The sequence below is a fragment of the Mixophyes fleayi genome, chromosome 2, assembly GCF_038048845.1.
Source record: "Mixophyes fleayi isolate aMixFle1 chromosome 2, aMixFle1.hap1, whole genome shotgun sequence".
Lineage (NCBI taxonomy): Eukaryota > Metazoa > Chordata > Amphibia > Anura > Limnodynastidae > Mixophyes > Mixophyes fleayi.
Genome location: NC_134403.1, coordinates 159591474 through 159614229, shown reverse-complemented (window position 1 = coordinate 159614229; position 22756 = coordinate 159591474). Strand labels below are relative to the sequence as shown.

General features: G+C 38.1%; 1 protein-coding gene across 1 annotated transcript in view; it reads right to left on the bottom strand.

Annotated features, from left to right (window-relative positions):
* EGFL6 (EGF like domain multiple 6) overlaps nucleotides 1–22756 on the bottom strand; it is a 107500-nt gene that overhangs the window by 53865 nt on the left and 30879 nt on the right. Inside the window, exons 4-7 of the mRNA XM_075194823.1 lie at nucleotides 14027–14146; nucleotides 9138–9257; nucleotides 5950–6084; nucleotides 2199–2321 (exon numbers count right to left, since the gene is read on the bottom strand). Of these exons, the coding sequence (XP_075050924.1) occupies nucleotides 2199–2321; nucleotides 5950–6084; nucleotides 9138–9257; nucleotides 14027–14146 (498 nt within the window). The remainder of the gene's footprint in view (nucleotides 1–2198; nucleotides 2322–5949; nucleotides 6085–9137; nucleotides 9258–14026; nucleotides 14147–22756) is intronic.

Genomic DNA, 22756 nt, shown 5'->3' with positions numbered 1-22756 from the left:
GATTCTTCCCCTCCCCCGTCACTACACAATACACACATACACACACACACACCTTTAAACAATAGTTAGTCAAAATACACACAATTACATATATATCTATATTACAGGCAATAAGTATGATATATATTGCACTAAATCTATATTGTGTGTACAATATTGTTACGCTGTTTATTGTTCTATAATATAATACAACACACTTTAAACAAATCCTATATCTTGTCGTGATTATTCTTGAAACTTGTTGATATAAAGAAATATAAAAATGATATTTCATGGGTTAATTCAGAAATACCTTTTGCGAGGAGTTGTTAACGGTATTAAATGGTCATACATATATTTGCCAGTATATTAAGGAGATTGTAACCCAAAAAGGAGAAAAGGAAAATACTTTTACATTAACAATGATGACCATCCTTTCCTAATGCATTACCACTGGGAAATATTCCCACTGCATCTTTCAGCTCTTCTGACTAATCGGTCACTTCTTGCTTAACCAAGCATTATGATTCTCTGGCTTGATTGCTTTTAAGAATCTCTTATTACTGTTCAGCCATGGTGCTGTTGCAGGATACTTAAGGACATTGCCAGCATCTGATATCCACAATCAAGGTGTAACATCATCATCATCATTTATTTATATAGCGCCACTAATTCCGCAGAGGACCCTCTCTCTCTGTGTGTGTGTATGCGTGTGTGTGTTAGGGAATTTAGACTGTAAGCCCCAATGGGGCAGGGACTGATGTGAGTGAGTTCTTTGTACAGCGCTGCGGAATTAGTGGCGTTATATAAATAAATGGTGATGATGGTAATGATAGGACCCATGCAATGCCTATAAATTATTTGTATGCACTTGATCCTAGTCTTTTGAATTTACAACAAAGTGTCTGGATACAGAGACAGTTTTTTTTTCCATTAATTATTGTCCCTGTGTTTTATGTACCTATGGGTATGCAGTGTGGGATATATTTTCGAAGTTATAGGGCAAGCAGTGTCACCACATGGTGGTGCCCATGCAGAAAATAATATCGCAAATTCAGATAACCAAACAGTTCTAAGATCTACAGTTCTATGAATGTAGTGGAGACATTCCCCTTCAGCGCTTTCAGGTATCCCTATTATGTGGACTGTTGTCCGTTCTCCATATTTCCCACTTTCACAGTGTCAGCAGCTAGGGAATGTTGCATAGTTTCTAACATCCTTCAGTAGAGGAGGTAGACGATCCCTCAACTATTGCATGGAATGTTTTATAATGCTAACGTCTGCCTTTATCTCTGCACTTGTGAGGAAAGGGTGATGTTGCTTAAGGTAAATGAAATAAATATATTTTATATCCCTTCTGTAATTTGAAATCCCCAAAATCATACAAGTAAATATTGAATAGTAACAAAAACTACATAAAATTGTGGGTGCTTTACATATAAACATCAATAATAAAAATATCTAATATATATAAGCCTAGCGGCGTGTGTTAGTGTGTGTGTGTGTGTGTGTGTGTGTGTAAAAACTATTTTCTCAGAAAGGGCTCATCCAATTGACCTGAAATTTGGTATACTGACATTATTTGACAAACAAATTATAATAGTGAAGTCAGTTAACTTCCATCTTCCCCCGTGGGAGGTGTAGTAAAGGCTAAATTTACCAGTTGAGGGCTCAAACTCTTGACCGTGTGGGTATTTATTTACCAGAGCCTGTGTTTGGTCATGGACAATTGTATGTCGCATTTTCACGAGTACGGAGAAGCAGTGATGTGAAAGTGCAGGTTATGAATACTGCCCTTCAAGGAAGACTGATTGAGCACAGCGATAAGGTGTTTAGCAGAAACATTGTGTATCGAGAGGTTTTAGAACAGTAAGACGATGGAGATTAAGGATGTGGCGATGAAGATGAAGGATGAGGTGATGGAGAAGAATGATGAGGTGGTGACATGTGGACAAAACCACGTTAAAAAAGGGCGCTTACGTCGGGAAGTAACGCTCTTCCCTTGAGGAGGCCTGGCCTAGCCCCAAACGCATGACAAGAACCTTTTTAACACATTAAGTAGCTTGATTTGACTAGAATGCATGAGTATCATGCATGGGTTAACTTGTAAAATGATAACTATTATTATTATCATCAATATTCATGAATTCATAAACCTAATCATCAAGCGATACACAAGTTTCCCATATATAATATCATCCTCTGCTGTGTGAGCTTACCTGAACACTCAAATCCATTGCCCTTGTATCCTTGTTTACATCTGCATTTAAAGGATCCGGGGGTGTTGAGACAATCACTATGAGGACTACACTTGTGAGTGCTCACCAGACACTCATTTATATCTGCCAATGAGAAATAAATACTACATTTGTCAACCTCAAAACATTACAGCAATACAATAATATAGCTTTATAACTGTAACTGTCACATTGTGCCACTATATATATTTTATACTTATTATGCTCTATTTTTTTCCTCTTTTTCTGTTTGGTTGTTAATGTGTCTTTTGCTGTTGTCAAGTAAAAATAAACCTAAAATTTAGATAAAGCTGCAAGATCACTTGTTTACAAGCATATTCACAGAGGTGGCTTAGAGGTACAATTAGAGGTACAATTATTATTTTAAGCACAAATCAATTAATATTGTATAATATTGATTGCTTACGGTATAAAATATGATTGCTATAGAAAATAGAGACAACCCGGTGGTTGCACTTCAGAACCACTGTGAGAACCAGTAATATCATTGCTAGCCCTAGTCACCTTTCATTCAATATTAGTTCAATTAATTTCAGTGAATTCCAATTGGCTGTTGGAATTCACAGCAGGGATGATAAATAAGTGACAACACAGATTGCTCTATCTAGTGCTCTATCTTTTGCTTGGGCAGCAAGGAGCATGCAATACCAATTAAAGTAATGTGTCTGTATGTTGGTTGAATGAAGTCTGCATTGTTTACTAGTTAAATGGGGTCTGAATTACTTATTGATCAGATGGGATCAGCATTGTATTTTCCCTCATCTATCACTGTCTCCAAGCATACTTCAGCTCAATTTGTCATTTTTTTAAAGTCACCAAAACAGGTATTATGTGGAAGAAGAGTTCTAAAGGACTAAGGGGCCAAGGTCCTTTGAGCTGCAATCCTATAGTTGTAAATAACTTATATTCTTAATAATGCGTTTATCCCTCAAAAACCATTTTCTCAGGGGATAACTTCATTATTTAGTATAGACGTTATTTACAACTACAGAATCACAGTAGATAGCTTTCCATGGGGACTGCTATTTTGTGTGATTTACCAAGTTCCAAAAATAAAAGATTTTGGCAACTTGTCTGCAATAGCTAATGCCATCTGAAGATGGTGTTAACTACTGAATCCTATGGGAAGAGCATTGCAGTAGAGGGTTCTTCGGATTCCTCACCGCAGCTTACCTGCTCTCCTCTCTGGTCACTATCGTAAATATGTTTCTGTGCATGTATGACGTTAGGTCACGTATATACGAAGTAGATTTCCCACAGTGACCAAAGTGAAGACACAGGCAATGGGAGTGTTAAAGTAAGTGAAATCATCGCTGGGACAGCCTCCTATCAGACACGCTGTGCTGGAATGATTTTTTGTTAAATGTGGATGAAAAATCATCCATCATCATTGCGATGACAGATGATAATTAACGGGGCAAAACCTTATTAATTAAACCGCTGATTGGTTTTGCTGGCTTCATAAATGGCTTCCTGTTGTCAGTCCAATGCTGGTGATAATTTCTGCTTGACCTAGTGTGCCTTGTATTCTGACCTATTCTGCTGTTAATTTCTGACCCGGATTGATCTAAGAATTCTCTTTATCTTCCTGCATCTGACGTTGGCTAGGTAAACGGATTTGCTCTCATATCTCTACCTGCCCTGACATATTTCTTGTTTAAAGGAACTGCTGTCTTCTCCTGCATTCTGACCTTGGCTTGTTAAACTGATTTGCTCTCATATCTTTACTTACCCTGACCTCTGGCTTATTAAAAGGAACTGCTGATTTTCTCTTGCTCCTGATCTAGACCTGCCTGTATTCCGCATTAACCCCTGCCTGTCTGAATCTGAGTTCTGCCAATAACATCCTGGTTGCTCACTATTTGCTGTCATGTTCTGTCTAAACACCCGGACAAGTGCTAGATCAACAACTGCTACTACCTGAGCTTAAGTCCTGGGGGTAACCGAGTACTGTAGAACATAACTACTTACTCAGAACAGGGGCTGCCAAAGGTGAACATCTAGTGAAGTGGATCTTGCATTAGAATTTAATTCTACTCTGCCATTAACATTTCCCATCTTATTTTTAGCATTTTTCTATCTGGCAATTACTCATTGGAAAACAACTCATATTACTCTTCCACATTCTTAGTCTCCTGTCTACTGGGCTGACTCTTATTACAGATTCTTCCTAAAAGTGAACAAAATGGCCCTCATAAGCCTGTAGCACAACCAATTATGCTAGTGACATAAGGCATTCTAAACACCTTGGAACATAGTGTTTACATACTGTTTTCTGGTCCAATTCTATCCACTTCACTCTGGCTGGCCACCCATGGGTGCCTTCCTATGCCAGGGAGGTCTACCCAATACTTCAGTATAGTCACTCAGGCAAATGCAGTTAGAAAGTAAAGCAATACATTTATTGTAATAAAAGCAATCACTAGAGTATTATGTGCACACAGTAAATAAATGCCTGGCAGGTTTACCACATCATCTGTCCCTTACCCCACTAGCTTAAGGAGCTACAGTCACCTGGATGTCCTGACTTAAAGACCCATGGAGTTCTTCTCTTAGCTGCATCTGTAGTTCATTGGTAGAGTATAAAAACTCAAAACCAGCTACACCTTCCATGAATCAAATCTCAGCATGAATATCTCCTCCGCCCCTGGAGTGGTTCCTTTTATCTAGGGTCAAATTTCCACAGTGCTTTCCCCTCCCTGGGAAAATCCCTGGCTCTCTATCTCTTTAAGCATTGGTGGGTCCTGGATCAGGGGGTTGGAGGGGGGAGTGGAGATGAGCTGTGTTTCCACAGAAGCCCCCTGCTGGAATGCAGAAAAAACATCTGGACTAGTCCTATAGCGAACAATTGATACTAATTGGCCTCCCCCACCTCCAAAGATAAGGTAGCAGTCAGCCCCTCCTAAAATTAACCCCTTACACTGCTTTGTGATGTGATGTCACAGGGTCCCCAGCTGTTCCATGTTTCCTTTAGAGAAAGGAGGGGGAGAATGAATACAGCTCCAGCCCCCTCACCTGTATCCTGGACACTCCCTGATCTTTACCCATAACCCACCTGGCTTCAATTTGAGTACAATGCATAACAGCAACACTGAATTAACAACCAACACATTTTTACAATGCGTAACATGGAATTATGAAGTCTCATATCTAGGCATGGCTACAATGTCCACTTATCCACATGTAATTAGACACTGCAGTTGTACTCTGTTCAGCCGGGGAACAAAAGCAAGGGCTATAAAAAGTACATGCTATAATCCACATTTTGTGAGAAATGATGGACAAGCTTTCTAGGGTGATATTAATACCTCGTTTCACCACACCAACATTAATTGGCTATCTGAAATCAATACAATATATAAATATTATAGAATTACTTGCAAAATGCCATTGTTGCAACTTCCTATCTTTTAGAATCCCAGTATGTAAAAAAGAGTGGTATTGCCCATGACAACCAATCATATGTGATTTAATGTTCTAAATTGCAGTACAAAAATTAAATCGTATTGCCTGCCATGGGCAACACAACAGGTTTCCTTTTCACCAGTTTTCTTAAATAGCCCTCATTGTATAAAGTGTCAAGTGTCATCAGCTAGAGGAATGTGATGCCATGATGTGTTCTACTTCTAAATGGGAAATCCACCAGACACCGAAATACAAGTAAATGAATGCAAATTATTAATTTATAGTCATTTTTAAGCAGTATTCTTACCTACACAGTCATATCTGCCATTCACATATTTTAATTCATAGCCATGTTGGCACTTGCAGTAGTAGCTTCCAAATGTATTCACACATCTCCGGTTGAAAGGACAGGTCACTTTTCCAACAGCACATTCATCAATATCTAAGAAGTAATCAAAGGGTTTGTAAGAATTAAATACATGAATTATCTCTGGTAATTTTGCCTGAAATACACATTATATATTCCTAGGTTTACTGTACTCATGATGACATCTGATAATAGTCTCATCCATTTTGTATCATGTTCATCTGGTTTTTCCTTATAACCATTCACATAGGTGGTGTATTTAGTGGTTTCAGTAGTGCTTTACCTGAGACTTTACCTGAGCCTATAAGGTAAGACTGTGATAAAGGTCCATGGTAACATGCCCATAATATTTGTTATTATAAATCTACAAGCAAAAAGATTTGGTGATAGATTTATGGGTGGTTTGATTAATAGTGTTTTTTCTGTTGGTTTATAAACGTGAGTGGTTTCTCATAACTGACTAGAAAGGTAGCTCAAATAACAGGTCTAAAAAAAATTCACATTTATCTCTTTTGGTTTTCTGGTGGTTTTGACTAGACCGCCAGAAAATGTGTATCTTACAGATAAAAAAAAAAGACATGTTAAACTCTACAAACACACTTTGGCCTTTTGATTATTGTAGTTCAACGTTACTCTTTTAACTTGATTGCAAATGGCAAAGATGTGCTATGGAAACAATAGTTTGACATTAGCTAGATCACATTTATTCCATCAATATTTACACCTCTCTGTTCCTACATCGAAGAGCAGAGTAAGGGTAGACCCCTGGGTCTCACAATGTAAAACAATTATGCAAAAATGTAATAAAATAAGTCCCTTAAGTGTTTTGCCTTGATTTGATTGTGTAAATTTTGTTCTTGCTTATATTATTATTATTACTACTGCTACTTTACATTATATTCTTATAGTATTTGGGAGTACAAGTGTGAAGAGATATTTTTTTAAGGCATGTTGTATGCAATCTCTATGCAGACATGTTACAAGTGCACCATCTTCATTATTTAACTAAACATGAACTAGACAGGAGGGGGAGCCTCTGGGATTAAATACCTATTTATTTACTGCTGATGAACTTTTTCCTGGACCTGACTATATTATCTGCCCACTGCCTGTCTGTGACCCTGTGCCTGGACTTAAAAAAGCAATCTGACTGACGCTTGTCTCTGACCAGATGCCAACCTGCTGCCTGCCTCTGATTAAGTGCCTGGATCTGCAACTGCTCCTGGGTCCCTGGATGGAGCCATTGTCTGCTGTGCTGGATTTCTGTGTCTGGGCTTCTATCTGTGAGTCACCTTTCTATATTTTTTCTGTTATGCAGTGTCTCCAATTTTTATCACCTTTCGTGCCATGGAGGTTCCACTATAGATACGACTCTACTACTATCCACTTAAGTCCTGGGGGAAGCAGAGAACTAGTGGGCATGTATAGCTAATAAGGAAAAGGGATTCCTATAGGTGAACCCCATGCTAGTCTGGCTCTAGTTGGTTTAACTCAGTTCGGACCTCCCGCCCTTACAACAAGACAAGCATTAGCTGTGTTTTGTGGGTGCAGGACAGTGGAGACATATAAGGGGCACAGGATCCTAGCACATGAAGCCAGTTAATCTATATATAATATTATTTTATATTTATACACGCTCACAGCCAGCATATACTGCTGGGAGTAAATAGTGGTTTGGGGAAAAGTTAACGATCAGGGTTTAGTAACTTATGAACTGTTTGGGTAGAGTTGAATGAATTTAGTGGGCTGTTCATGAGGTAAGGGTCCATATTGTAGGGATAAAGGTGGATATGGGTGTACATTGGAAGTTTAGTTGTTTAGGTGAGAAAGATGTAGTTAAGTTTAGAGTATTTGGAATAAAGTGGGACACTCTGCTTTATATCAGAGGAGATTGTGAAATCTGCAGATTTGATTGTCTTGAGTGGAGGTATCTTTGTTTTTAGGATGTTATTAAGGGAGAAAATAGAAAATGTGAAAAGGGATTATGGAGTTTGGGATGACACAGATTTGACACTTTAGTAGCTGTCTCAACCAAATCGTCCCTTGAGTTTCTCCACCAAACTCTTTTATAGTAGACTGTCTTATTACAAACTTAACACCACCAAAACAGAAGTCCCTCCTTTTGACACATCGACAGGCCTATTACTCCATTTTTAAACCAAGTACATTTATGCAAGGCACTAAAAATACTTAGGCATCCAGATTCCCTTCTCATTCCACGACCCATTTGACTGTAATTCCCTTCCATTAATAACAGAAATTAACTGTCTTGGGCAAAAGTGGCATTACTTTTACATAAGACAGTTAGGCAAAATTGATGTTCTCAGATCCATCTTGCAAACTGAAATAGCGTCATTAAACTAGCACACAAATCTATATCTCAATTTCTTTGGAAGGGAGGATCTCCTCATATAGAGTGCAGAATTTTACATGAGATGACATACAATCGGTGGAGAGTCAATTCATAAAGAGCATTTCCAGGTGCATCTCGACCAATTGTATTAGAGAATTTCAAACACAGAAACGGGACATGAATTAAAGACAGGGGGCCTGATTCATTAAGGATCTTAAATTAAGAAGTTTCTTATTTAAGTCTCCTGGACAAAATGCAAGGGGTGCAAATTAGTTTTCTGTTTTTCACATAAGTTAAATACTGACTGTTTTTTCATGTAGCACACAAATACTTGATAGCTTATTTGTACACTGAAATTTAAAGTTGATATTTGTGTGCTACATGAAAAAACAGTCAGTATTTAACTTATGTGCAAAACAGAATGCTAATTTGCACCCCTTGCATTGTAACATGGTTTTGCCCAGGAGACTTAAATAAGAAGTTTCTTAAGTTAAGATCCTTAATGAATCAGGCCCCATGTCCTGAAATCATGCGCTGTCTGTAGGGTAAAAATAGCATGTCAGCATTTCTAACTATCTCCTAGGCATATTTAATTCACCCTCTGTTCAAATTTAAAGAAGAAAAAAATCCATCCTAATAAAGCAATATGTGGAATGGTTTCACTGTGAATTTGATAAATTGAATGTACATCTGTTTTCTAGTTTTCTTGGTCATTTGATATAAAGGGAAAAATTTTGTGGTAAGTAACAAATCCTAAAACTAAACATGAACACACCTATGCAGTTTCTTCCATCTGGCCCCAGCTGCAGTCCGCTGGACGGGCATAAGCATCGCACCTCCCCTTTTACTTCTTCACAACCATATTGACAGTTTGCCATCGCACAGGTCCTGGAGTCTGAGAAACAAGATTAAGAGCACAAGGGTTCAGTTCTGGTAGCTTATTATTTTTCTTTTAATGTCCTTTCTGCAGCCACATACAGAAAACTAGATACATTCAGTGTAAGAGTAAGAATAACCCTTTGAAAAGTTTTGAACAAGTTTTAGTTTGAAGTAGACAATTTATTTGTATTTCTATCTAATCATTCTCTTGACATGTCTATGCACAAGAACTGCCTGTAATGTTTCAGCTATTATTATTAATATTGTCATTTATTTATTTAGTATCAACTTATTAAACATAATATCTGCCACACTAGAGTTTACAGTGTAATGTCTCGAACACAGACACCCAAACACATATACTGTGGCCAGTTTAGTCAGAAGCCAATCAATCTGCTAGAAAATTTGTGGATTATATACGCAATAAAATTATACTTATTGCATCAATAAGTGTAATTTTTTTTATTATTGCCTATTGTCGGCATGTTTTATTATTATTTGTTAAAGCTGCTGCTCTACTGAACGGGTGCCTCCATAGCTGAGGTGGGGGCCCAGTGTCCGCATGGAACTCCACACAGACAATGCCCTGATCTATAAAAATGCATTATATGGGCTGGAAAATGGGAAATGAGAACAAGCGATGGATAGCTATAATGCAACTAATATACATGCCTGAAACCTAGAACTTTCATGGGCAGGATAATGGTCTGGATATTACTTTATGGTTGCTGTATAATAAACTGTATAGTAAACTGTTACTGTCATTTTTACATTCCTTCATGCTTGTTGTCACAACACCAAATTGCTGTGTTAATTTGTCAAAAGAGGCCAGTTTTATAGCTTGTGATCTTAAAAGACATCTAAACTCCCAAATTGTATTTCTTATACGTAAGAGTCTGAAGCATGAGATCCTCTCTCCTGCTGGGGTGGCCCAATTCACACTAGCACTGGGGTACAGGAGGTGTGTGCTCTGACACTCTGATCAATGCCTGGTGAACAAGAGAGAGGATATTCTGCTTTGCGTGACCCCAGGGCCGGATTAAGGGAATTGAGGCCCCTGGGCTAAGGGCGCTTCCATTCCCCCGTGAGGCCCCCATTGTGAGCCGCGAGCCGCCCCCATCCCCCGTGAGGGCCCCCCCAAAGCGCTTACCTGTCAGTCCAGTCCTCCGTCCCCGGCGCGCTGTATGCTCCTTACTGAGGAGATCTCGCAAGAGTTCACTGGCGAGATCTCCTCAGTAAGCAGAGTACTGAGCGCCGGGGACGGAGGACTGGACTGACAGTGCTCAGCAGCATTGATCGGGCTGGGGGCGCCCCCGCCCCCGGACCGATCAATAATGCTGCTGCGGACTTTGAAGGGCCCCCTGGATGCCCGAGGCCCCTGGGCTATAGCCCAGTTAGACCTCGGGTTAATCCGGCCCTGCATGACCCGTAGGGGAATCCGCAACACTCAGCATTTTATTATATCCCTTAATTGTACCCCAATTTTGTGGGTGGAATTTGCACTTAATATAAATACATAAGAAAATATGAGTAGTGCTGAACACTGAACAGTGCTGGGTTACATATAAAAAAAATAAAATAGGAAAGTCTACTTGTTGTTTAAGATCACCATCTATAAAACTGGTCCTGTATTGACAAATCCACGCCCAGTAAATTGGTGGCTAAAAGCATAAATAAATGTGAAAATTACAGAGCTAGCTCACCACAGAACAATTTACGGCCAATTATTCAGCCCCTGAATGTATAAGGCTCAACACATACCTTGGCTGCCTCATGGTTAATCAGTGTTTTTTTACATAAATAAATCACCAGATCGATGGAGCACAGGTAATTACAAATATCATATTTTATTTTTATTTTGTTTAATTCCACATTTTACTTTTTTGGGGTTAAATTAGATTTTAAAAGTGTAGCAGAGTATTTCCTCCCCTCTTAATCTCAAACAGGAAAAGATCCCACAGCAATAAGAGTGCTAAAACCTCAATAAAAAATTTATAGTATAACAATTTTTTCTTCTCAGTGATATCAATGTGTGTGACTCTCCCAATCCACACAGAGCCTTTGTGTATCCTAGGAGGTTGTCACTCTCACGCAGGCTTCTTCACAGCCACACACTGGGGCGAGACAATGCAGCTCCTCCACCTAACAAGCTTTATTTATAATGACAGCTATCAGACAAACAGCACACTGGACAGATTTATAGAACTAAAAACACCTCCTTTATTGCTGGTATATTATTAGCTGAGAAATACACAATCCTACAGCATCTTAAATTGGTTGAGCCCCTCTAAATTGTATAAAATAGGAAAGTCTATGCCTACTGCATAATGTTAGTCATTAGCTGAATGCAATGATTGTCTATTTTAAAATGAAAGTTTTCCTTATGTGTTTCAGGGATGTTGCAGCCAGGATCTTGGGCACTGGAGAGAAAAATCCAGGTTGACAGCATTATCTCAAATATTTGTACTTCTAGGAAGTTCTGGGAACATTAACATATACTGTATATACTGAGAAAGTGTCTATGCATTCAAGGAGGAATAAAGTTGTGTATATATTATACCTTATGTATATTATATATTATATATTTTATAGGTCTCGGTTCACCAGTATCTTTATAATTATTGCATTTTATGTATTGCTTTTATATTATGCATATTATATATTTTATAGGTCTGGTTTTATCAGTATATTTATATTTAAAGCATTTTATGTATTGCTTTTATATTATGTATAGTATAGATTTTAAAAGTCTAGGTTCATGAGTATCTTAGCTTTATATTTCAAGCATTTTATGTATTGCTTTTATGTTAAATGGGATTTTCTGTTAATTCTGATAAGAATTGAAATGCTACAGAACTATGATCCTGAATGTATGGTATTACATGGCTTTCCTCATCTGGAAAAGATATCATGCCTGCTTATTAAAAGTCAGCAAATCCCTTACTAGGCTGTGGTGCGATTTAATACAACATGGCTGTATATCCCTAATCTCTGCTCCTGGCTCAGAGATCTCTGGCATACTTTTTAAATAATGTTCTTTAGGAATAAAGTAAAGATAAATGACCACTGCCAATATAAACTGCATGAATTCATTTACTTCATGGGTACATAATACCACAAATTGAATAAGAGATTTCCAGCAACGTGTTTTAATGTGAAACTTGGTGTGTTGTTACAGTTCAGTGATTGTACAACCATGTCAATATTTTTGCATCCGTATTTTCTACGCTTATTTTAGATCAAATGATTTAGTTTGTTTTTTTAAACAGTTTTATAGCCAAATTCTCAGTATAATAGTACTTTGCACACTGAAATTAAAATAATGTTCATTTAATATAGACTAAGACATCACATGATAAAACTGCTACCATAATATATTATAAAAAAAAATCATGATTCTAATTTATTTGTATCATTGACAATCAATTTGGATTAGCATGTACATTAGTTTAGACAAGAGGTGATCGGGAGGCCAAGTGGAGACCAGCAATTTGTTTTCGGAGTCCACTGATTGTCAGATGTCCAGAAGAGTTTAGATTCCAGAACAATGACATACTGACAGGACACTTGGGCATAAGATAAATAGTACTTGTGGTCCCAGACAAATGGTATACTGAAGCTTGGATCTGATTGGCTGCTCTGGATAGCTGCATGTTTTTTTTAACACCTGTGTCATCTTAGTAGATAACCTCCACTGTCTTTCTAGTTAATTGTTCTAGTTAATTGTTATTCTGCCAGGTACAAATCTATTTGGGGATTGTGCAATGTGATTTCACAATGCAAAGCCAACAACATTCCATGGGGACTTAACCAATAGAGTTATCCAGTGTTGTTAATCATATCAATCTAGTCACAAGTCCTCTAAATATATGTAACACATATGTATATACCAATAGTACAGTAAGTATCATTCATCTATCCATCATACTTATAACTAAGGACCTGATTCATTAAGGATCTTAACTTGAGAAACTTCTTATTTCAGTCTCCTGGACAAAACCATGTAACTATGCAAGGGGTGCAAATTAGTATTCTGTTTTGCACATAAGTTAAATACTGACTGTTTTTTCATGTAGCACACAAATACTTGATAGCTTATTTGTACACTGAAATTTAAAGTTGATATTTGTGTGCTACATGAAAAAACAGTCAGTATTTAACTTATGTGCAAAACAGAATGCTAATTTGCACCCCTTGCATTGTAACATAGTTTTGTCCAGGTGACTGAAATAAGAAGTTTCTTAAGTTAAGATCCTTAATGAATCAGGCCCTAGATGCTGAAACACAGCATCACTTGTGAGGCTCCTACTCTATTTCCCCCATTCTGACATTTGTACTAAGCATAAATGTATATAAAATTGTTGTTTGACAAAGGAAACAGTGATTTCAATTCTAAATGCATTTCAGGTGCCTGTTTAGGTATATTTTCCACTTGGTAAATGAATGTGAATCATAGACATGTACAGTCCTCCGATTCTAAAGGTTCACCCTATAATTTACATAAATAACAGCATACACAGTGGTATGTAGTTTTCTATTATTTTACCTCTCCTTTAGTTGCACCGTATAAAAGAAAATGCAGACAATTAATGTAATTCAAACAGAATCAGAATTAGAGACATTCCACACTTTGGATTACAAGTTTCCTGTGGATTCGTACCTAGTTTTATATTATGAGGTATCTGGAGGATATAAGCATAATAAGCATGTTCAGACATAAATTGCATCCAGCGCTGGAAATAATGAAACAAAGATCCATATATCTTCCCTGTTTATATAACTTACTTGAACACGAGCCATCTGGCATCAGCATGTAGCCATTAAGACAATAGCACTTATAGCTGCCATGAGTGTTCATACAACGATGCTCACAGGGGCGGGGTTTGAGGCCACATTCATTCAAATCTGCAAAAGACATTGTATTCAGAAATATGTGGATACATAGCATTAAAGCAGTTATATTGCCAAGGAAAAGATTCTGAACTGGAAAATGAAATGAGGTCATTTGTAGTTCATATGGCTTACCAGGACTTGCTGTAACCTTAATCTGATATTGTAAACACCACCACAGAAAGCTAGCAGATCATTAACAGGAGACCAGCAATACAATGGGATATATGGCAACCTATACACTACTATGCTGAAAAGATGAAATACCGTCATAGCTAAGGGAATATGAGGTATCTATTACTATGAAAATAAGGAGCTCATCATTTTAGTTGAGTACACTATATAGCAGGGAAAACAGTTTGAACCAATTATTAGATTGTGAAAAAGCCATCAAATATCACTATATCATCTGGATAAAGTAGGCTGGGGTCTTTACAACTATTGATGAACGATAATTCCCAGCTCAGCTGTCTTTGAGGTATAAATTGCATCAAGTAGTATCCAGCTGTGGATGGGACTTCTATTTTAAGAACAGCTGCAGATTTGTTACTGTTCAATTAATGATAAGAAAGGACTATTACAGTTAGATTTCGACATTTCAGATGAAGAATAGAACTGGGTTTTGTACAGGCACTGACAAAGTTATCATCATCATTGTTCATTTATATTGAGCCACAGATTCAATAGTGCCTAACATATGTAACATATAAAAAAAACCTGTAACCATAATAAGTACAAGGGTAAAAAATAGCAGAATAATGCATGGATGTAAACAACAAAACAAACTGCATGGCATACAACAAATTCAGCACCAGACAAGACAATGGATGTAATACCATGTACTGCATGGATGCAATTAAGTGAACAGACCACAAGTCATAAAAAAATTCATTATAAAACAAGTCATAATAAAAATGTACATGGGTACAGTTGAGCAGAATCATCATCATCATCATCATTGATTAATTATATAGCGCCAACATATTCCATGGCGCTTTACAATTGAGGACAAACACAGTAATAAACAAACTGGGTAAAACAGACAGAGGTGAGAGGGCCCTGCTTGCAAGCTTACAATCTATGGAACAATGGGAGTTGGATACATGAGGTTAAGTCTACATATTGCATTTCAGTCCAATCAGATTGCAAATGTAAAAACAAAAAACAAAAAGGGATTAGCATGCTATATGATCCAGTCACACAGAAATGTTTGTCAGAGGGTTGTTGTCTTGTGTGGATTGTGTAACAGGTAGTAATAGGGTAATCTAGTGAGTTTAGAGGGTGGTTGAGGAATATTATAAGCTTGTCTAAAGAGTTGGGTTCAGAGAACACTTTAAAGTTTGTACACCAGAGGAAAGTCTGAGCGAGGGAAGGAATTCCATACAGTGGGTGCAGCCCGAAAAAAGTCCTGTAACCGGGAATGGGAGGATGTAACGAGAGTGGGTGATAGATGCAGATTTTGTGCAGAACGGAGTTGTCGAGTTGGGAGATATTTTGAGACAAGTGAGGAGATATATGTTGGTACAACTTTGTTGAGAATCATAACTGCATGGATGCAATTAACAGAATAAATTGCATTGCATACAAAAAAAACTCAGCATCAGTCATGACAAGGGACGTATGTAGTAGATGAAAAAAGAACAGACATGAGGCATAAGGTAGAGAGCACCCTGCCTGTGAGAATTTACATTCTAGAGGTAGGGGGTAATGAGAAAGTAGGATCAAGTGGAACAGATAAGCATGGGGTATGGACCAGTTTGGAGAGACTGGGCGACTTCAAGCAGGCATACATTCTAGGCAACAAGTAGTGGTGGGTGGGTGCCACCAGCTGTGAGAAGGGCTACAGTAAAGATGCTTCAGTTATAGGGGTGAGATACAGCTCCAGCTCAGGTGACTGAAAGGAGCTCTATAAAACTTTCCCAGGTGTCAAAAGACTTTAAAAAAAAAATATTTTAAAACAATGTTTTAAGGGTATAAAAATCAATTTATAATGTAAAGGTGTTTAATTTGTTCTGATTTTCAAATGTTTTCAATTCAATCTTTATAAAGGGATTGCTTAGGTACAAACCACTGTAACCTGCATTTTGACGTTTATCTTTTCTCTAATGTTAATACATGCAATTAATGTTCTCTGTGCTGGACATCTGTACAAAAAAAACCCCTCTTCTGTTGTACATGCACTAGGAGTTTATATTATGTAACTTGTGAGCCTTACTGCTACTCTGGTTGATGAACTGTCGCATGTGTAAAAACATACAAAACTGGATTTGATAAATTATCCGTAGGATGGCAGATACAAAATATGGTATTGCAAGTAATGTATATGGTACAAAAGACTGTTCAGACATGTATGGTCTTCCTATGGCTTTTCAATGATAGATCACCAGTCAGCGTAACATTCCTTTGTGCTGCCAGGCAACACTGTTATACTCCTAACAGTTTGTGCCTTAAAGGATATAACATGTAACATTTACACTTCTGCATTGCTCATTGAGTGTGTTTTCCATATTATGTCCGTGGTGCTTTAGGTGACTACCATCTTAATTTATTCTTATTTTAACTCTTTTTTTTATATAAGACACTCTTGTTAAGAAAATATCTGCCAGTTGTCTCTACCTTTCTCTAAATGAGCAGAGCTACAGTACAATGGAATACTCAGTCTGCCAGTGCTGAAAAGGGATACATAATCTGGGATCTTGTGTCATCTGATTAACTGTAACATGTGGTTTCTTTTTATGCACCAAGGGGAAAACAATGCTTAAAAATGTGTGCTCATTTACTAGGAATGTCTTCATTATTCCTGCAATTTACAGCAGGTTACAAGAGGTTACATTTTGCAAATGATTTCTGTTTTTTAACACACAGATGTTATTGTGTAATATACATAAAGCAATAAAGATGTATGTTGTATTGTTTAATGAGAACCAAGATCCCTTGATAAATATTACTGACACATGGGCAGATTTATTTGAAATAAAAAAAATACTCTGAAACCCTCTTTCGCAGCAACTAAAGCTTCATAGATAACCAGCTGCTCTTGACTGTTGTGCATAGCAACCCTGTCAGCTAGCAATCGGGGAATTGTTCTTAGTGGTTCTTTTAGCAGAACTGCACAGTTTGATGGAAAGTAAACATCCACAGTAACGATCGTACATAGTGAAAACATAGCTTGCTATTAATTTGTAAACACAGAACAGTCTTTATTAATGGCACTCTTTGACATAATCATTTTGTAAATGATCTCCAGAGAACTGTCAATCTATAATGCTTCACACAGAATAATTAAGGTGGAAACTTGTAGAAGCAGACATAGTATTCACAAGATGCAGTCTTGGTAATGAAGAATATCTAATATTTCTAATCTAACTGGAGACAGCAAAAACTCCAATGGCAACTGAGACAAGCCCAGAGCCCCTCATTGCCGTAATCAGCCGGTACAGTGATATAAAATGATTTCTTTCTTAACCAGCTGAGCAATGTTTAATAGGCTATTCAATGTTCAAAATACTGTACTCACAGAGAGAGATCACAGTAAGCAGGATGCTGAAATGCTGAGAATGAGTGTAATGCCGTTTGCCAGGTTACATAGTCAGAAGTCTTTGTATGCCATTAACCAAGGAAATAGAGCGAGTGTTGAAGTTGAAATCAATAAACTGAAGAATCCCAGAGAGGAGACTATACAGGATTCCAGAGTCCAGAACAAAACTCTATCACTGACAAAGCCGTGTAGAACAGGATGGACTTTTTATATATACGAAGGTCCAATCAGGTCAGGAGAGAAGCACACATTAATTTTATGAGACAGGTGTACAATGACACGTTTACCACAGTTGAATAGGTAAAGTCAACATACACAATCAAAGACTCATGTTCACAGAGCTAAAGAGGCAATCCCAATATCCTAACAAAGATATTTTTAAACTAATCTGTGTCCAATTTGGCATACCACATGTGTTCGGAGGACTTCCGCACACACTGATAGAGTGCAATCATAGGTTAGATGTGCATCAGGATTGCTGGTCATTTTGGGATTATGCATACAAATGATTTGGGGCCTATTTGGTCTAAAACACGAGATTGGTGGAATAAAATTAGCTCACGACTTCTCTATTAAATTGACTGTACTGTAGGGCCTAATGCTGTGTTGCCTGCAAAAATCTATAATATATGTATTATCATGATCAACTCTGCATGTTTGCATATGCATGCTCTGTCTTTGTGGGCATGTGCAGTGCAACTTTTCAGAATTTATGCTTCCCAAACTGGCATAAGTGGACAAGCCTGGGAAAATAATTTGACTCTTTCCCAATTGTAAAGCGCTACGGAATTTGCTGGCGCTATATAAATAAATTATGATGATGATGATGATGATGATGATTCTTAGAAACTGATTCAGGGAATAAATAGACCTTAGGCTGCCTCCCAACAGTGACTTCTCCAAGATATCACTTTAAAGAACCCATACAGTGTAACAGTTACTATCAGCATCTCATGCCTGAACTATCTAGACTTCACTCTAACCTAATTTTCAACTATGTAGACTGTGAATTAGGCAAACTGTTGTCCTGATTTATAGTTGCAGGTTAGGTAATGGTGGAATAACAACCTGATTGTTCTGTTTCAGCCAGCATATCAAGACTACGCTTCCATGTGATGGAAATTCAACAGCTGAGAATCATAAACAACATTGTGTGTGTTTGAAATAACCCCTTGGCCATTGGAGCTTTCGGGGGGACTTATTGGAATGCAGCACCATAAACATGCATTGCCATCTTAATGTAATTATCTCCTTTCACTACACTAAAAACTACATTTACATTTTCAGTGGAGGTTTTTTTTCCCCAGTATTAATTGCACAGTGTCTCTCTTTCACAGGATAACTAATTTGTTTGATTTCTTGCTTATTATTTATTATGCACATCTCTGTCATCACTACTTGATAATGAGAATATAGATTTTCAAAATACATGAATGGTACAATGGACTTCAAAGTATTCCATAATTAGTATAGCATATCTCTTATCAACTGGTGACACCATTCCAGGAAGCTGTTCTTGCTGATTGGAGCAGTGAAGGAGATTTACAGAAGGACTATGTAATGGAAACACAATCTAATCAACGCTGTTTTTATGAATGGTGTGATCCAGTTACTCCCAACGTGCCTTTCCCCTATAATATACATCATCAGGGGGGTTGTGTTATGCATAAATTACATCATTGTGCCGATTATATCATGGAAATGTGTTCAACACACACAAACATATTTACAGTATACACACATACACAGTGTGGATCCACTATACCATTAATTATAAAATAATAATATCAAGGTGGAACTCTCACCTGAATAAGATGAGTGTTATTATCTACAATTTCAATTTTCTCTCGCCTTTTTCAGGCACTACTTTGTTTCTGTTTTTTCCTTGTTTCCATTTTGGTCAAGTTAGACATCAGGTTAGACATTATCACAAAGATTAAGCAATGAGAAATGGCAAGTTTCACAACATGCTTCATTAATATTCTTTTAGGGGCTAGTGTGTCATTTTTAAGAACTTTGTGAAAACAATACACACTATATATTCTATTTCTTTTTTATTGGTCCTCCAGCGTTGTATTCCTGACAACACCAAGTTTACAATAGAAGCAAGTTTGATAGCTTCACTATTTCTGGCTGCAATTGTGGGACTTAATTGTAAGAAACAGGAATTATATATTCTTTTTTGGTCTCTTGGTGCTGATTATTTTTGTTTTTCATTTCTAAGTACTTTGCAACGCATAGCTATGCATTTTGAAATTTAACCTAACAAAACTGTAAAGACATTCAACCAAATTCTCTTTATGAACTATTAAAATACATAACATTGATACGTATTTTGTTGACAATATACTACCTGAAAATGTTCATTATCTAGAGCAAACTACATGGATGAAAAGGTAAGTTATGTTCAAATGTTATCATCTATAACCTTGATTAATGAGCAAAAAAATCTATAAGCATAATAATATGTGAATGGAAAGGCATGGCTTATAACAGGGGAAATTTCCAACAATGACTCCCTTACAATACAAATATATTTGCTTGGCGCAAGCCCAAAAACAAATTGTCAGGCGCCGTCTCCGCACTTGGTGCAGGAGACGGGCGCCTGCACCTTCCCGATAGCCGCATCCCACGCTCCTTTGATCTCTTGCACGCCATGCGTGTGCATGCTCAGTTCACTCGTGTCCAATTGCTAGGCAATGGGACACTATCCCCGCTCACTTGTATGATCGCCAAATCTCCATTACTCAATCAGGGTGCACCTTACTGTTTATACAGCGTACTTTGGCACCATTAGGTTGCCAGAGTATTGGTTCTAGAGATGAGCGGGCTCGGATATCTGAAATCCGAGCCCACCCGAACGTTGCCGATCCGAGCCGGATCCGAGACAGATCCGGGTATTCCCGCCAATTGCAAAACTGAAACAGAGGCTCTGAGTCATAATCCCGCTGTTGGATCTCGCGATACTCGTATTCTATAAATTCCCTGCTAGCCGCCGCCATCTTCACTCGGGCATTGATCAGGGTAGAGGGAGGTTGTGTTAGGTGGTCCTCTGTCCTGCTATATCTCGTGCTGTGCTGTGCTGTGTTCTGCTCAGTCCAGTGGTGCTGTGTCCTGTGCTCTGTCCTTCTGAGTTCAGTGGTGCTGCTGGGTCCTGTGCTGTGTCCTGTTCAGTCCAGTGGTGCTGTGTCCTGTGCTCTGTCCTTCTAAGGGCATTTTTATTTCCCCATTATTCCCAAGTTATAAAATTTTTTTTAAAAAGTTATAAAAAAAATGAAAAAAAGAAAATTATAAAAAAAAGAAATAAAAAAAAAAATATCCAAAAACAATCCTGCAGTATAAGTCCATTGGTACTGCTATATTACAAAGTTCACTGATTCTGCAGTATAAGTCCAGTGGTACTGCAATATTACAAAGTTCACTGATTCTGCAGTATAAGTCCAGTTATACTGCTATATTACAAAGTTCACTGATTCTGCAGTATAAGTCCATTGGTACTGCTATATTACAAAGTTCACTGATTCTGCAGTATAAGTCCATTGGTACTGCTATATTACAAAGTTCACTGATTCTGCAGTATAAGTCCAGTGGTAATGCAATATTACAAAGTCCACTGATTCTGCAGTATAAGTCCATTGGTACTGCTATATTACAAAGTTCACTGATTCTGCAGTATAAGTCCATTGGTACTGCTATACTACAAAGTTCACTGATTCAGCAGTATAAGTCCAGTGGTACTGCAATATTACAAAGTTCACTGATTCAGCAGTATAAGTCCAGTGGTACTGCAATATTACAAAGTTCACTGATTCTGCAGTATAAGTCCAGTGGTACTGCAATATTACAAAGTTCACTGATTCAGCAGTATAATTCCAGTGGTACTGCTATATTACAAAGTTCACTGATTCAGCAGTATAAGTCCAGTGGTACTGCTATATTACAAAGTTCACTGATTCAGCAGTATAAGTCCAGTGGTACTCTCCTGTGCCGCATATAATTTTTAAAGGCTTTGCCGAGTGTGTGTGGCTTAGGGGTACGCTCTCTTGTGCTACATATAATGGAAAACAAAAATTTGGAGGATAAAGTAGGGAAAGATCAAGACCCACTTCCTCCTAATGCTGAAGCTGCTGCCACTAGTCATGACATAGACGATGAAATGCCATCAACGTCGTCTGGCAAGCCCGATGCCCAATCTCCTAGTACAGGGCATGTAAAATCCAAAAAGCCCAAGTTCTCAAAAAGTAGCAAAAAGAGAAACTTAAAATCATCTGAGGAGAAACGTAAAGTTGGCAATATGCCATTTACGACACGTAGTGGCAAGGAACGGCTTAGGCCCTGGCCCGTGTTCATGATTAGTGGTCCAGCTTCACCCAAGGATCTAAACCCTCCCCCCCCCCTACAAAAAATTTAAGAGAGTTATGCTGTCAGCAACAACAACAAAATAGCAAAGAACTCTGCCTTCTAAACAGATGACATCACATATCCCCAAGGCGAGTCCAAGGGTGTTGGTGGTTGTGAAGCCTGACCTTCCCATCACTGTACGGGAAGAGGTGACTCCATCCAGCATTTGCAGCACACCCTCTGCATATGTTGGAAGGATCACCCACAGTGTAGATCCAGATTTGGATAATCAAGGTGTCAATGTTGTACACCGGGAGGAGGCTATTGATGTAGCTGGCGCTGTGGAGGAACTTGATGATGAGGATGGTGATGTGGTTATTGTAAATGAGGCACCAGGGGGGGAAACAGCTGATGTCCATGGGATGAAAAAGCCCATCGTCATGCCTGGTCAGAAGACCAAAAAATCCACCACTTCGGTCTGGAGTTATTTTTATCCAAATCCGGACAACCAATGTATGGCCATATGTAGCTTATGTAAAGCTCAAATAAGCAGGGGTAAGGATCTTGCCCACCTAGGGACATCCTCCCTTATACGTCACCTGAATAACCTTCATAGTTCAGTGGTTAGTTCAGGAACTGGGCCTAGGACAGTCATCAGTACAGGAACACCTAAATCCCTTGGTCCTGTTGGATACAAACCACCAACACCCTCCTCGTCAACTTCCTCCACGATCTCCATCAGATTT